Source organism: Genypterus blacodes, unplaced genomic scaffold (assembly GCF_046128005.1).
Source record: "Genypterus blacodes isolate CSIRO-AG114 ecotype Tasmania unplaced genomic scaffold, CSIRO-AGI_Gbla_v1 ptg000118l_1, whole genome shotgun sequence".
Taxonomy (NCBI): Eukaryota; Metazoa; Chordata; class Actinopteri; order Ophidiiformes; family Ophidiidae; genus Genypterus; species Genypterus blacodes.
Window position 1 is genome coordinate 1,695,557 of NW_027466921.1, and position 14,444 is coordinate 1,710,000.

Consider the following 14,444-nt stretch of genomic DNA (forward strand, 5'->3'; position numbering starts at 1 on the left):
CTGGGGGAATCGATTAAATGCCCCCACAGAGAATAAAGGTCCCCAGAGAAAGTACTTGGAGAGAAAATGAAATGGGACCCTGAGTTGACCCCTGAGGCACTCCACATGCCAAATAATTGAAACAAGATAATTCAAGGGTCACTACAACAGAGCACAGGCTGACATCACTCACAACACAACACATAGTACACCAAGCCTCTCCAAAATGCTGAATCACTGTAAAGTTTACTCCTTTATCTTCATGTAGTTGTCATTGACTACCGACCTGCATTCAGCTCTCTGCACCACCATCCCCTCCAGACTACAACAATGTGAGTCACCTGTTCAGTCATTCACATAAACAAAACCTCTCTGTCTACATATTGTTTTACTATATACTTTTACAAATGTATTGAACACAAAAAAAGCAATGTCCACCAGGTTTGGTTACAGCAGGCCATTCATGAAATACAGCACTTTTTGAAGAATGTTGGCAGAAATTACATTGAAACTAAATAGGAATTAAAGACTACAGATAAAGCTTTTTTTCCATCTTGGTGAATACATTTTATATGTAGAGTTTTGTGATTTGCTCAAACCTTTAGGGAGTAGATGACAAATGACGATTTTTGGAAAATATTTGAAATGTGTGCAAAGAGACCTATGGAATCCAGGGAAAACAATGTTTTGGTTCTATGATGTACACTTCAATAGTTATTGGCCAAAAATGTAAATTGTGGGTATCAGCAGTAGGCAATCTGGTACCAAAATTTAATAGGCTCTTCCCTGGATAATGGCCAACCTGCCCAGCAAGTTCCAGTGGATATGTGGTATCATGTTTTCAGATATCCTGCAAACAGACTTCAATCAAAAACCCAACCAAATAGACAAACATGATCAACAACAGAGAATCAGAGAACAACAATACAGTTTAATTAATAATTATGATACCAACAGCATTAGTTTGGTTAGGTTATTAGGGTTTATTTCAGCCTGTAAGAACTTGGATAGATGTGATCATATATCTCTGTTATTTGTGCAAACTAAAGTGCTGAAGGCTCTGATTGTGTGTAGGAAGGGTTGAAGGAGTTTTTGCCCTGCAGGATTTTCTGTTGTGTCCATAATAAACTCAGCTTCTCATCATTTTATTGTTATTGCAGAACAAACAATTGAAGCAGAAATTACACACTAAATGGCTTAATCCTCTTATAAGTAGAATAGAATTGCCTGCACTGCAGAGCAGACAGTTACAGAAGCGAAGGACAATTCCCGGTCCAATCGGGGATAGCACTGATGGCACAGTGGGTAGAGCACCCAGCAGAGCAGCCAGAGATACAGAGGCTGGATCACAGGGGATCAGAGCAGCAACAACAATTCAGTGAGCAGCCAAATGGCACACGGGCAACACAGGAAATGAGTTATGGCTATAATATAAATCCTTTGGTGCTTAAGTCCAATAATTTCAGTTCGGTGATTATAACGTTCAACAAGTACCTAGGATTGCTGTGGCTGCTATTCATGATTGTAGTTTGGAACACGTTCAGCACCCACCCCCCTTGTCCGATCTGGCCCTTCAGATGTGTGTGTGTGTGAGTGTGTGCGTGTGCGTGTGTATTGGTGCACACTTGCTGTCGTAGGGTTTTTCCACTCTACGCCAGTAATTTTGGGACAGCTCTCAATGTGAGGAACCTTCCATACGAACGCACAAATGGAAGCTGGTCGGACAGGGTGAGGAGTGGGATTTAACCTATTCATCAACCTTAGGGTTAATGTGGATGGATAAAGCTTACTCCATGGTTAGCAGCCACATGACAGACAGAGAAGATGTGGAAAATAAACTCGACGGCCTAAAATCCTAATAGTAGACGAGACTGAAGCAAGAGTAGAGCAAATTATCCTACTGCACTGAGCAAACTTTGGGAAAGATCATGACGAAATGAGTTGGGATGCAGAGTAAAGGTGTACTGTTTCATCAGAACAATGCACCTCAGTCTTCCTCCCACACATGAAAAGGATTTAGATGGAATTCATTTGGCTCCAGATGATGAAATATCCAATGGAAGATTAGTATTAGTAAAGGTCCTCTTTCAAACTGGAAAAAAAAAAGAAACGTTGTGCCCGGATCTTATCAATCGACCCTGTTTGTGACAAAGGCGCTTTCACAGTTGTCAAGAGCCCCAAATCAGCATCTTCAAATCTGCAAATCCTTATTATTCGCTAAATAAATTCACCATTAATTATGAGCAACATATAAATACAAAAACAGAGGGTTAGGGTTAGAGTCCTAAAGCTTCATGTTGAAGAAACATGCGAGGGCACGGTGCCTCTTCATCCACCTCTGGGAACATTCTAAAAATGTCTCTATGAAAACAAAACAAACTCCCAAAGCAGTCATGGGTCAGCCCGCTTCCCACAAAGCTTCACAGCCTCGGTCAATCCTCTAACCCAGCAGCTTGACGCTTCAGCTATTTCCGATCCATTTCTGTTCTATTTATTTTCAAGCTGTTTAGTGATGTGACCCTTTGAACCGATCCGCTCAATCATTTGTTGCCTCTTCGATCGTCATTCAGAACGGTCTTATTATTTTTCAATTGTCTGTCCAGGAAACAGCAAAGCCCAGTTGGTGAACGTTGGCGTTATGTTGGCCACAGCTCGACTCATTGTGCGGCGTTGTATGATCTGGCACTGGTTGTATCTGGACACACAACGGGGGGGGGGGCTGAGAAGTCACTCCGTTTCGCGCCCATCACTTATTGTAAGCAGTATCAGAAAGGAGAAATGGAGACACTCAAGCGGCAGGCAGGCAGTCACGTCGAGGGCGTCGGTGTCAGTTTAAGTGAACACTGAGCTGTAAAACTGTAGAAGTCAACAAATGGCTGCTGAGGCATTGATAACGAACAGACTGACAGGCCCAGATGGCCCGAGGAAGAGGAAGAGAGGCTGTAATTCTGTTCTTTTCCCATTTCCTTTGAGTGTACAAATGAGAGTCGGAGAGATGAGAGAGATGAATGAGAGTGAAAACAAAGTGAGACAGTAATGCTAAATTCAATAGGGAGATTGCAGCACAAGTTATGGTACCGAACGATTGTAATCACACATTTTGACACTCAACATGTCATTTGTACCTCCGAACTTTAAACATTTGACTTCCTCATTAACAACCTAAACCACTTATGATGCTCTGTCTTATTTTGAACAGTCCGTTAAAACAACATAACATAAAGGACATAAGTAGCATTAAAACAATATTTACCGACGTAAAACAACCAACAAAACTGTGATCTTAATAATGATAAAAGGAATAATCTAAATATCTAAAGGGCATAATAACAATGAGTATATATGTTTTAGACAAGGAAAAGAAAGAAGATGGCTGAAGGGAAGTGGTGCAAAATAGCCCATCACCATGGTAACCACTATACTATATAAACATCCCATTAGCTCTGTGCAGGAGTTCTATAGTCGTCTCGAGGCCACCGACACGTTGCTGTACGTCACAGATCTCACTGATGTTCATCGTTGCCTTTTCCACAAATGGATGCAATTATGTGCAATTATTGGCTGATGAGTGCCAGAGCACTTGCCAGCAACCTGACGAACACACGCCCACACACAAGAAAACATGTGTGTACAAACGTGCGACGCATGCACAGCCCGCAGTAACTACAGGCTGTGGTCGCACAGGGTCATGGGGGAGAAGACTAGAGAGGAGGGAGAGAGAGAGAGAGAGGAGGCCACCATGGGATCTGCACTGGTTGACCAAAGAAAATCTAGCTCAAGGCTTCAGTGTGTGTGTGTGGGAGGAAGAGTTCAGATGAAATAATAAAATCATAGAGCTGCTGTACGATAAAATTCAAGAGCTGCGTTTCAATCCACCTGGCACACGACATTACATTCAACCGCAAACTACTACTCTCATTGCATCACAGCTTAATAGTGTGCTGCATCATTCACAATGGAGGCAGCAAATGGGCACATTTTCAGTCACGTATTCTATCATTTTCACAGGTCTGCAGAAACCGATTTACACTCATAATCTCCGTCTGTTACTCGGTGAAAGCTCATTCGGATTTTGACGATTTGTTAAAAAAAAATGAGGCCACTGAAATGAGCTCGCTCCGCATTATTTCTCTTCTCTTCTTCGCTGACATGAGACCATCTTAGGGTCCCTTAGGATGAGAGATGTCCAGGGAGATGGACATCTGGCCTGCTTTGCTTTGCTTTGCACGCTGCCCCTGTGACCTTTATTTACTTTATTGTGACCTTTTTTTTACTTGATTATTATTAGTCTATCACATGGGATTTTGGCACACTCTTCTGTACAACATTGTTCGAGTTGAATGACGTTAGAAGTTGTTTGGCCATCTTATGGTCTCAACAAAGTGTCTCAGGTCTGGACTTTTTACTTGATTATATTACTTTTTACTTGATTTTTACTCCAGATATCATCTTCGAAATTTATTTTCTGAATGAAATGTGCTGTGATTGCACCTGCTGAAAAATGTTGCCAAATGCTGAACAAATGCCTGAAAGATTGAAGTGTGAAGACCTGAAAAATGTCTAAATGGTTTCTGTATGTAAGCATGAATAGCCAGAGGGAAATTTTTATGTATTTTAATTAGAGAATAGCTTAAAAACCTTCAAAATGGGAAAGCCTTACATGTGTGAAAATGCTGAAAAGAACCTGAAACAATGAAGCCTGAAGACCTGAAAAATGTGTGAATGGTTTCTGTACCTGAATGAATGATGAAGTAACAAGCAGTTTGAGTGACAGCGAAGGCTCAAGTCCTTTGAAGCTGTCGTTTGTTTATAACAAACTTCTTAATTGTAGCCAATTAAGACCTAAGTCAGTCTGAAGGCAGAAGATGCCAGCAATCACAGTAAATATCTCCACTATGGTCTCATCTGTCCAAATAATGAGAGTAGATCAGGCTTTCTTCTCTCTGTCCTGCCAAGAAAGGAAACTTGTTTAGTATTTGTTGTTTGAGCTGTAGTGTCAATACTGTATACTTGGATAGGGTTAGGGTTAGTGTGAGTGTGTGGTAGTTGTTAACAACACATTTCCAGGAGAAAATTTTGAATTATTTAATAAGACCACTTGAATGAGCAAAACAAAAAGTCGAAGAAACATTCCTGTTTGTCTGCCTCCACTGTGTGCAGCACGGCTCCGTCACAAACAAAAAGCACAAGGAGGAGGCAGACAAAAGGAATGTTTCTTCCACTTTTTGTTTTGCTCATTCAGACACGCCATAATATCTCTAGTTTCAAACAATGAAAAGGACTTCAACAAAAAGCACCCAGGGGGAATTTTTATAGCCGTATTTGCACATTACACTCTTCATCAGCGCCACAAAACCCTTTAGTACATCTAAATGAAAAGGGGGAAAAGCAATGGATTTGAGAAGATATTCGGAAGTGTATGATGGAAAAGATAAGACCTCTAAAAACTACGAAAACATTCAAATTGATTACATTTAAATCATGCCTGAGGAGCAGTCTAAGAAGTGAAAAGGTTGAAATGCAGATGACAGAGGAAGAGAGAGGTGGGGGAGAGGGAGGGATGCGTGGGTGAGGAGGTCGCTCATCCTCCCCCTCATGCTCCTCGCTTACCTCCATCTGCTCTGAGGACCTTTTCCTCAGAGCTCTGACCTCCCTGGGTGTTACAGCAAACAGCTCGCCGCCTACTGTGCTCCTCGCACCGCCAGCTACACCGGCCACAGACACACCAACACACACACGGCCTCTATACACAAGAGAAGGAGCCTTTGAGCGGCGCGCACACACACTCTCCACACACCCGGCCCCCAAGTCTTTGAAAAACCATAAACACAGTTGGGTTTCTTTTCGGTTTATCAGAACCAGAACAGAAACAGCTTGTCTATAAACACCATGTCTGACCCATTACATAAGCCGCTTGTGTTCCTGGGCCTCCGGCTATCGGTGTGACGCTGTTCCTCTCTCTCGCCAATGAAACCATTTCTAAAATCACACCACGGCCACGGAAAATCTTGAGTTTCTGATTGGCTGTCAGGTGTCTATTAAAGACATACTGTATACAAGGACCCTTTAATAAAACAGAGTTCAGTTTAAACCATTGATTAATGTGTAAGGGCATTAAACTACAGGTAACCATAGCAACAGCACTCGCGCTTGTCACTGGTAAGTCTCACTGGTGAAATGGAGCAAACGGTGACTCAAAATGGACACAGATAGATGATGATTGACACGTTTCCTTATGTTTTCATTATGGCCTCATAATGGAAACAGTGGACTCAGCAGAATTTACATATTTTTTGTATATTTAGGACATATTACACTTATCTAATCACAACTCTGACGTTGACTGAAACCTGGTTACAACTCCCGACTGTGATTTTCTCTGCTCACCAGAAATTACTGTTCAGTGTGGTGGGAGAGTTGGCTGTGGATCGGCCATAGTTTGAGTGTTACTGTGTGTCTGCATGTAGTTTCAGGACTTTACAAGCTTCAAAGTGAGTCAAGTCAAGTGACCAATGTATCCCATACTCTGGCAGTTGTATGGCTTGGAGAAAGTGATAACTCCATGTCAAAGTTCAAATGCCCTGCTGCTGTTGGCTATTGTTGTTGTTGTGCCTAGGTTTGGTTAGGTTAGGTTCCGTAAGGCTCGGTTGCTGTTGTGAAATATTCAAGCACTTTTACGGCTTTGTTGGTAGTTGCTGTTTGTGTGTGTGTGTGTGTGTGTGTGTGTGTGTTGTCATAACGTGTGTAGAAAGAATTGGTTCTCTACATAAGCTTGAAGCTTCTGCCGTGTCTTTGAAGCATTGATTTGTTCATTTTGTTTCCATGTGAGAGTGGAGTGGACAATTGCATTATTGATCCGGTCGTCTGGTTTGAGACAGAACTGACCCACCTGGTGGTGGCGCTGCTTTAACACTTTTACACTTTATACCTTCTTGACCTGTTGGTCTAAATACAGTATGACACGGCTTGGTTGGGTCAGTGGACTTTCGCCTCATCCACTGCTGTTGGAACATCACTTCTAAAATCTGGTTCTCTCTCTCTCTCTCTCTCTCTCTCCATCCATTGTAAGATACTTGGATGGACGATGGACCTGCACATAAATGCCTCAGCTCCTATGCACCATGCTGTTTCAGGTGTAACTTGCATTGTTCTTCGCTAAGTCTTTCATCTTACACCTCCTACGGTCTGGTTTTCATGATATCACATGCACAGGTTATGGCGCATTCCCACTTACAGTAGGCTGTTATTCAATTCACTGAGGACGTTGTGTTAATTTTGAAATATCTGTATTTTTCCGTCAGTCAACAGATCATAATGGAGAACACACTGTAAGTGTTTTTTGCTGCTGTGGTAGTGTTGGTATTTAAAGGACCTGTCTCACTCTCACGCCGACTGTGGGGCTTCTGCTTACTGCTGAATTGCCTTTGTTATCATGATTAACATTAAAGTGGTCATTAATATGAAGCTGGGATAGACTTAATTACTGTTATGCTCGTGTAAATACTTTAAGAGGTCTTTTCATGCATGCAGATAACAGCTAGAATTAACCAGTTCACGTCCCGTCTCCCGCCTGATTTCCTTCCATTGCTGTTCATCCATGTAATTTAATATAAATCTTTAAGTATACTTGTTGTGCTCTGTGACTGCACCTCCTTCTGTCCAGTAAACAACAACAGAACAAACATCTGTAAGCTTATTCCAGCAGTGACAGCACCTTTGCAATAAACGATGACAACAAGCAAGGGAGGGGCAGAGCAAACCTCACTGATTGGATCTCCAAATATAATCTCCCATTAGAGCTCATCTCTCCGGGCCCAGAGGGATTCATTAAAGAAACTTAGTGATTCCATTCATTAATGCTGGATTTATTTTCTGTCTCTAACTGTAATTGACACGCTCATGATTAAGACTTAACGTCACCATGCTGCAAATAAGACTCACAAAGCGCACAAAGAAACCGCGGCAGCAATTTGATTTGTCAGTACGTTAGACTATAACACTGAGCAACCATGTCAACAGTTTCGTAATGCAAAGAAAAAATAATACATCTCTATAGTCCAAACCTGTGAAATATTGTTATTGGCATGTCTGGAGGCGATTGTAGGAAAGGTGCTCGTCACAGCTCCACTCAAACAAACCACAAACAAACGCAGGCTCTCCACTTCTTCTTGCTGACCCTCCCCCTGACCCTCCCCCTCACCCCAGCCTGACCCCTGACCCCAACCTCCATTTGTACACGCAAGCAGAGTTAACGTGAGATGATTGTTACCTGACCTTTGTGTCGATTCCTTCTCTGGTACGTTGCTTTCCAACAGTGACGCTTCTTCTTCTGCATGACGCAAATGGTTTCTCTTGCGGTAACTTTCATGGTGTCATTCACAACTATGACATCATTCAGGGAAGGTCCGTTCATGTCCCCCTGCTACTATAATTTGGTAATGCAGATAAAAAGTAAAACTGCTAATTTGATGTAAATGAAATGGAAAGGAAATGGTGTTTAAGCATAGAAATTGAAAAAATGTTACCGTTATATTGTAGTAGATTAATTGACATATTTAGTAACAACATAATTCATTTTCATATATCAGAAAATATACTTTGTAGTACAGAGACTAGACCGAGGGTGAGGAAGAGTTTCACTGTCTGAAAAAAATCAATCCATCACATCATCTCGGTCTGCTGCTTAGAGTGAAATCATTTTGTGCCAATTTCTGAATCCAATGATGGTGTTTACACGCTGACATTTGTAAAAGTCCATTTCTTGCTTTCATTATCAGAGTATCAAAGTCGTAACCTGATGCAGATCTTCCAGATATTCCCTGACTGACAGCTCTCGGATCATACAGACCCTATTTTAAGTGGTTGCCATGCCAGCTTCTCAGCAGTCAGTGACTCCTCGTTACACCATGAGCTCCGAGAGCAGCGCCATGAATTATTCACAAACCTTTAAGAGAAAACAAGAGTCCTTGCTCGCAGCATTTTGGGAAAATTTAATTCAACTCTCCTCGCTGTCAGATTCACACATCCGCCTCACCAGATTGTGTTTTGGAGGCAACGATCGCCCTTCATCACCCAGCCGCTTTTAATGAACGGGAGACAGAAAACGGGTCAAACCTCCCACAATCCTCTTCTTCACGGTGGCCTCGTTTGCAATTCCAATGTAGTGTTGTCGACGGTGATACCACCAATTACTTATGAGTTGGAGAATAGTGGCGGAGACAGAGGGACCTCTCACTTTGGGCTCTTTAAACCAAATAAACAAACACACACACACACACACACATGGTTTCAGTATCCCAAAGCAATAATTGCGGTCTGCGCATTTGAAATGAGCGACTCCTTAATATATCCCTTTGCAGTTTACGCCAATTTACAGCATTAATCAAACCGTCCAATTGGACAGGAATGTGGCACAAATGTGGCTTCAGCTGTTGTGTTTGTGTTTGTGTGGCTGGCAGAGATCCTGAGAGGCTTTAACTTGATTTTTCTCATCAAGTTTTTCTGTTCAGGGAAACTAAATGAGTTCTTGAGAAGACTTTAGCATTATTGACCATAATTACGTCGTATTTCTACTCGCCGAGACGCCGGTTTTGCTCTGGCATATAATCAAGGCAACTACTTGTGTTGCAGCGGGGAAGCCATAACCCGGAATGATCCCACCTGCACGCTTAACTTTGTCTTCAAATCAAATCTGATCTCCTCATATGCTCTCTGTCTCTCTCTCTCTCCTCCTCTGTGTCTCTATCTCTCTGTCTCTGTCACTCTCGTTGTCTTGCTATCTCTCTGTCTGTTTCTGTCTGTTTCTGTCTGTCTCTCGCTCTGTCTCTCGCTCTCTCTCTCTCTCTCTCTCTCTCTCTCTCTCTCTCTCGTTCCATTCCTCCTCTGTGCAGAACCCAGGGCGATATTTTAGCAACCGTTTCGCCGTCTCCGTCTGCTGCCTGACGGAGACAAATGCTGCCAGCGTCCAGCTAGTTTGTCTCTGTCAGACGCCCGTACAGACTCACTAATTATACACACTGACTGTAAAAAACACCAACAGTCACAAACAAAACAACTGAAATCCTTCTGCTGCACTGCTGCAAAAAATCAAATATACCAGTCATTGGAGAGACTGTGTGTGTGTGTGTGTGTGTGTTTGTGTGTTTGTGTGTTTGATCATTATAATGCCATTGCACGCCCAATTCTATTCTCTTTCTCCCATTGTTTGGTCATTTCCCAGGAGATCATTTTGAAATGTGAAACATGGATGTGACCTCACTTTTCTCAGGAGTTCTTTGAGACTTCGCCGCTCTTCGGCTCACACGGGAGTCACGTGACGCAGGCTTGAGTCACCGGAGTCACCTGGGAAGGAGGTGCAAACATTCCTCGGTGTGTGTGTGTGTGTGTGTGTGTGTGTGTGTGTGTGTGTGTGTGTGTGTGTGTGTGTGTGTGTGTGTGTGTGTGTGTGTGTGTGTGTGTGTGTGTGTGTGTGTGTGTGTGTGTGTGCGTGCGTGTGTGTGTGTGTGTGTGTGCGTGCGTGCGTGTGTGTGTGTGACCCAAAGGAGTCACCTGGGAAGGAGGTGCAAACATTCCTCTGTGTGTGCGCGTGTGTGTGTGTGTGTGACCCAAAGGAGTCACCTGGCCCACGGTGTGAAGGAGCTGCTGGTTCGCTGCCCACCTCTGACTCAGACCTGATTATGCCACGATGAGATGCCTTCTAGAACAAACAGCAAACCCACTAATAGACGAGCCGATGACTGAGGAGCTTCACTAACAGCTCAGCGGCTCTCAGGACATTCCGTCTTTCCTTTTCCCCGTCTTGCCTCCATTCAAATCCCCACTCGCCGTAATCGGAGCGTGAGCTTTTTGACAGGCGTCTCTGCATGTCCTCGTGTGTTGACGTGCGTTGTGCTTTTTTACCAGCGGGGCAGATGAGTCATGTGACACACACACACACACATGGACACGAGAGAAGCCACTCGTTCTCTCCCTATTCATAGATTTTCACTCAAATGAATGTTTATGAGGCAATTTGGTTTAAATCAATGGTCACCTCCAGGTGGTTTCTGTCCTCATGTGGACCTTAATGTCCCAGATTTTTAAATAGGATTTGTACTTTTTAGTTAATTAAGCTTTGAAGCAAGAAGAGAAAAATCTGAGCTTTGTTGTTGGTCGAAGAAAATGAAGATAGCAAAAATAATGAGCTCAGTATGTGAAAGCTGGGGACTTAATTACCTTCACTGCACAGTGTAAGGTGGTGTTCTCCACAGGAACCCAAAACCTGAGCACACACACACACACACACACACACACACACACACACACACACACACACACACACATGTTGGAAACAAGGTATTTACATAAAAGCGCCCCCTGTTGCTCCCATTTACATAAGTACAGTGTATCAGCCTCCTCTTATAAGCAGAGATGAGACTCCTCAGTCCTCAGTGACCCCCCCCCCCCCCCAACACACACACACACACTGGCTCAAATGTGCCATCCTTCATGTGTTCAGTTCACTTGTCATGCTTTGTGCTCGTCAGTTTTGGCTGCAAAAGGAGTTTCACATGGAGATTCACACGAGCTGAGACGCTTTCACACTACTAAGAAATGATGACAGCGCCCCAACACCCCCATCCGCCCCACACACACACACACACGCTCCTCCGTCTGGTTTGGTGTGTGCACATATACAGTATGTATGTGTGTGGTAAATTGGTAGTGATGAGCTGTGGACAGTTTGTGTGTTTTAATACAACACAGAAACGAAAGCGAGAAGAGAAATATAGAAGCTACAGTGTTCTGCTCCGTCTCTACCTCCCTCTCTCTCCTCCTCCTCCCAAATGTGACGCCATCTCCCCACCCCCTCCTACAGAGAGCGAGATTGAGCGAGAGAGAGAGAGAGAGAGGGAGAGAGAGAGAGAGAGAGAGGCGGGAGGGACACAGAAAGCACAGAGAGCCAGTTTGTTTCCAGCCCCTCACTTCTCTCGAGCTCCTCTGCTAGACAACACTCATCCATCCGCCACTCTCACACACACTCTCACACACACTCACACGCCGCGCGCCAGCCGACATCGCCCTCTTATTTTCTGAGCACATCGGCAAACTCAAACGGTAAAAAAGGACTTGATTTGATATCTACTGCGGAGACACAAACACACATACAGACACACACACACACACACACACACACACACACGCTCGCCAGCCAGCTTGGAGCAGGCAGGGTTGTAGCTGGAGAGGCTTTCTGGAGAATGGAATGGAACCTCAGAAGAATGGAAAGTGAACTGAGGCACATCAACCCCGACTTGCTGCAACCAAGCAAGAGCTTCAAGAAGCCGTCTTCAGGCACCGTCACCCTGAACGTGGGGGGCTTCCTGTACACAGCCCACCGGAGCACCCTCGCCAAGCACCAGGGCTCTTTCCTGGAGGAGCTGGCCAACGGCAAGAAGGCTGTGCAGCACACCGATTCCATGGGCAACCCGTTCATCGACAGAGACGGTCCGGTTTTCCGCCACGTACTGAACTACCTCAGGACCGGAGACCTCCAGCTGCCCGATGACTTCCGGGAGGTCGGGCTCCTCCGGAAGGAAGCCGAGTATTACCGCCTGAGCGAACTCATGGAAGCCGTGATGGAGTGGGAAGGGCAGAGAGCGACCCGGAGAGAGCCTGCGTTCCTGGAGATGACCGACAGCCACGAGAGGTCACAGGGCCTCAAAGTGTACTGCAGCGACCCGGCGTTCATCGATAAGGTCAAAAGCCGGCTGGTGCAGATCTCCAAGAGCCGTCTGGACGGCTTTCCCGAAGAGTTTGTGGTGTCGTCCAACGTGATCCAGTTCCGACACTTTATCAAGTCGGAGCCGGGCTCTCGGTTGGTTCTGAAGGAGGACAGCACCTTCCTGTGCACCCTTGACTGTCTGAAACTAGAGACAGTGATGCTGGCGCTGCGAGGAGGCTTTACGCTCATCACCAGCCTCGACAGCAGCAAAGGCTCGGTGGCGGCGGCCGAGGCCCTGCACTTTGTCAAGTAGGAGAAAGAGAAGAAGGAAAAGGAGGAGGCAGGGAGGAAAGAGGGAGAGAAGTATATACAGTAGATATATTCCCCCTCAGTGGCACTAACTGCACTGAGGTGTGATGTGTTGTGGGTAGAACAAGATCAGGTGGAACGTTGGCTGACCAAACTAGTAACTTCATAACTTTTGAGCTATTCTGCAATTTGCATTTTGACGTGAACCTCTGCAGCGCTCATGTAAGATAGTATTTATAGAATCCAGGTGAATTTACGATATCTCTCCCATCTCATTATCAATCACACAAAAAGTAACAGAACAATCTTATACGGAAGTGAATTTATCCGTAGATAAGACAGGCAGCAAATTGAGGCAATTAAACTCAACGTTGCTCAATCGGCAGGTTTGTCTCTCTGCACAGAAACTGCTACGCCATTCAGCTTTTACTACAGTCTGTGTGTGTGTGCGAGTATGTACTGTGTGTGTGTGTGTGCATCATGGCGCCGTGCACCCCAGTATGCTGTGTATAGTTGGTTTAGTAACTACTTGGAATTCCTGTGAGCATCCCGACAAAATCACAGCACATCCTTAATAATTTTGGACAGACAGATGAATAGAGAGGAGCCACACAAAGCGCTCGTCACACGTCACGTCTCACACACACACACACACCAGGTGGACGGTGGAAGAAGTGTGTGTGTGTGTGTGTGATGATGGTTTAAGGGCTTTGAATCTAGCATGATGCATGTGCACTAAATAGAGTGTGTTTGTTTGTGCCGTGAGCCTCTGTGAAGCCTTTTTACTTCTCAATGTGAATACTTTACAAATAAAAGTAAGACTGGAACTCTTTTTGGTGGAAAAAGTGTTTTGAAAGTGAATCTGCACAAAGTATCGGTATGTTTCTGTGTTTGACCTTTAATGTCTGAATGTGTGTGTTTGGTACGAGCGGCCCTGTCACGTCCTGCTCCTATTAAGAGGCTGTTAAGAGTGTAAAAGCAGCGAGGAGTCAAGGCCGCTCTCAAAGTTGGATAAGAGCCTTAATTATTCATCAAACCTTTTCATGTAACCATTTATTTGATTAAGTCTGTTTGATAATTAAAAAAATACATATGCACCTGAGGCGTACCTTGATTCACTTGATTTAAAAGGGAAAGAGTCCGTTCTGGATTCTGATCCTGCTGGACTCATGTATCCACCGTGCCAGGCAAGGAGCTCAACTGTTTCCGGATATCTGATAATGAAATACAGTAAGAGAGGACAGAGAGAGAGACACACCGACTTGGCGAGCGTTCAGCGCTTTCGGCAAACGACAGCATTTGACTTTCTATATAATTGAAACGCTGCTCAAATATCACTACAATCAGGAATGCGGTGATGAGATTCATGTAGGAATGAACGAGCCGTCTGTCTCTTTACAATGACTGACTGCTTACTTTGGCTCGGTGCCACGGGAGCAAAGGAGGGTTTCAGACG

The 14,444-nt window shown here is 44.3% G+C and overlaps 1 protein-coding gene across 1 annotated transcript; it reads left to right on the forward strand.

Annotated features, from left to right (window-relative positions):
- The first annotated feature begins 11,898 nt into the window (after positions 1–11,898).
- kctd4 (potassium channel tetramerization domain containing 4) lies at positions 11,899–14,032 on the forward strand. The gene has a single exon (XM_076161990.1). It carries the CDS (start codon positions 12,216–12,218, stop codon positions 12,990–12,992), a length of 777 nt encoding a protein of 258 aa, XP_076018105.1. The 5' UTR covers positions 11,899–12,215; the 3' UTR covers positions 12,993–14,032.
- Positions 14,033–14,444: the final 412 nt, after the last annotated feature.

What these genes read in the sequence shown, in the direction of transcription:
- kctd4 (XM_076161990.1), top strand. Translation starts at nt 12,216, where the DNA reads ATGGAATGGAACCTCAGAAGAATGGAAAGTGAACTGAGGCACATCAAC.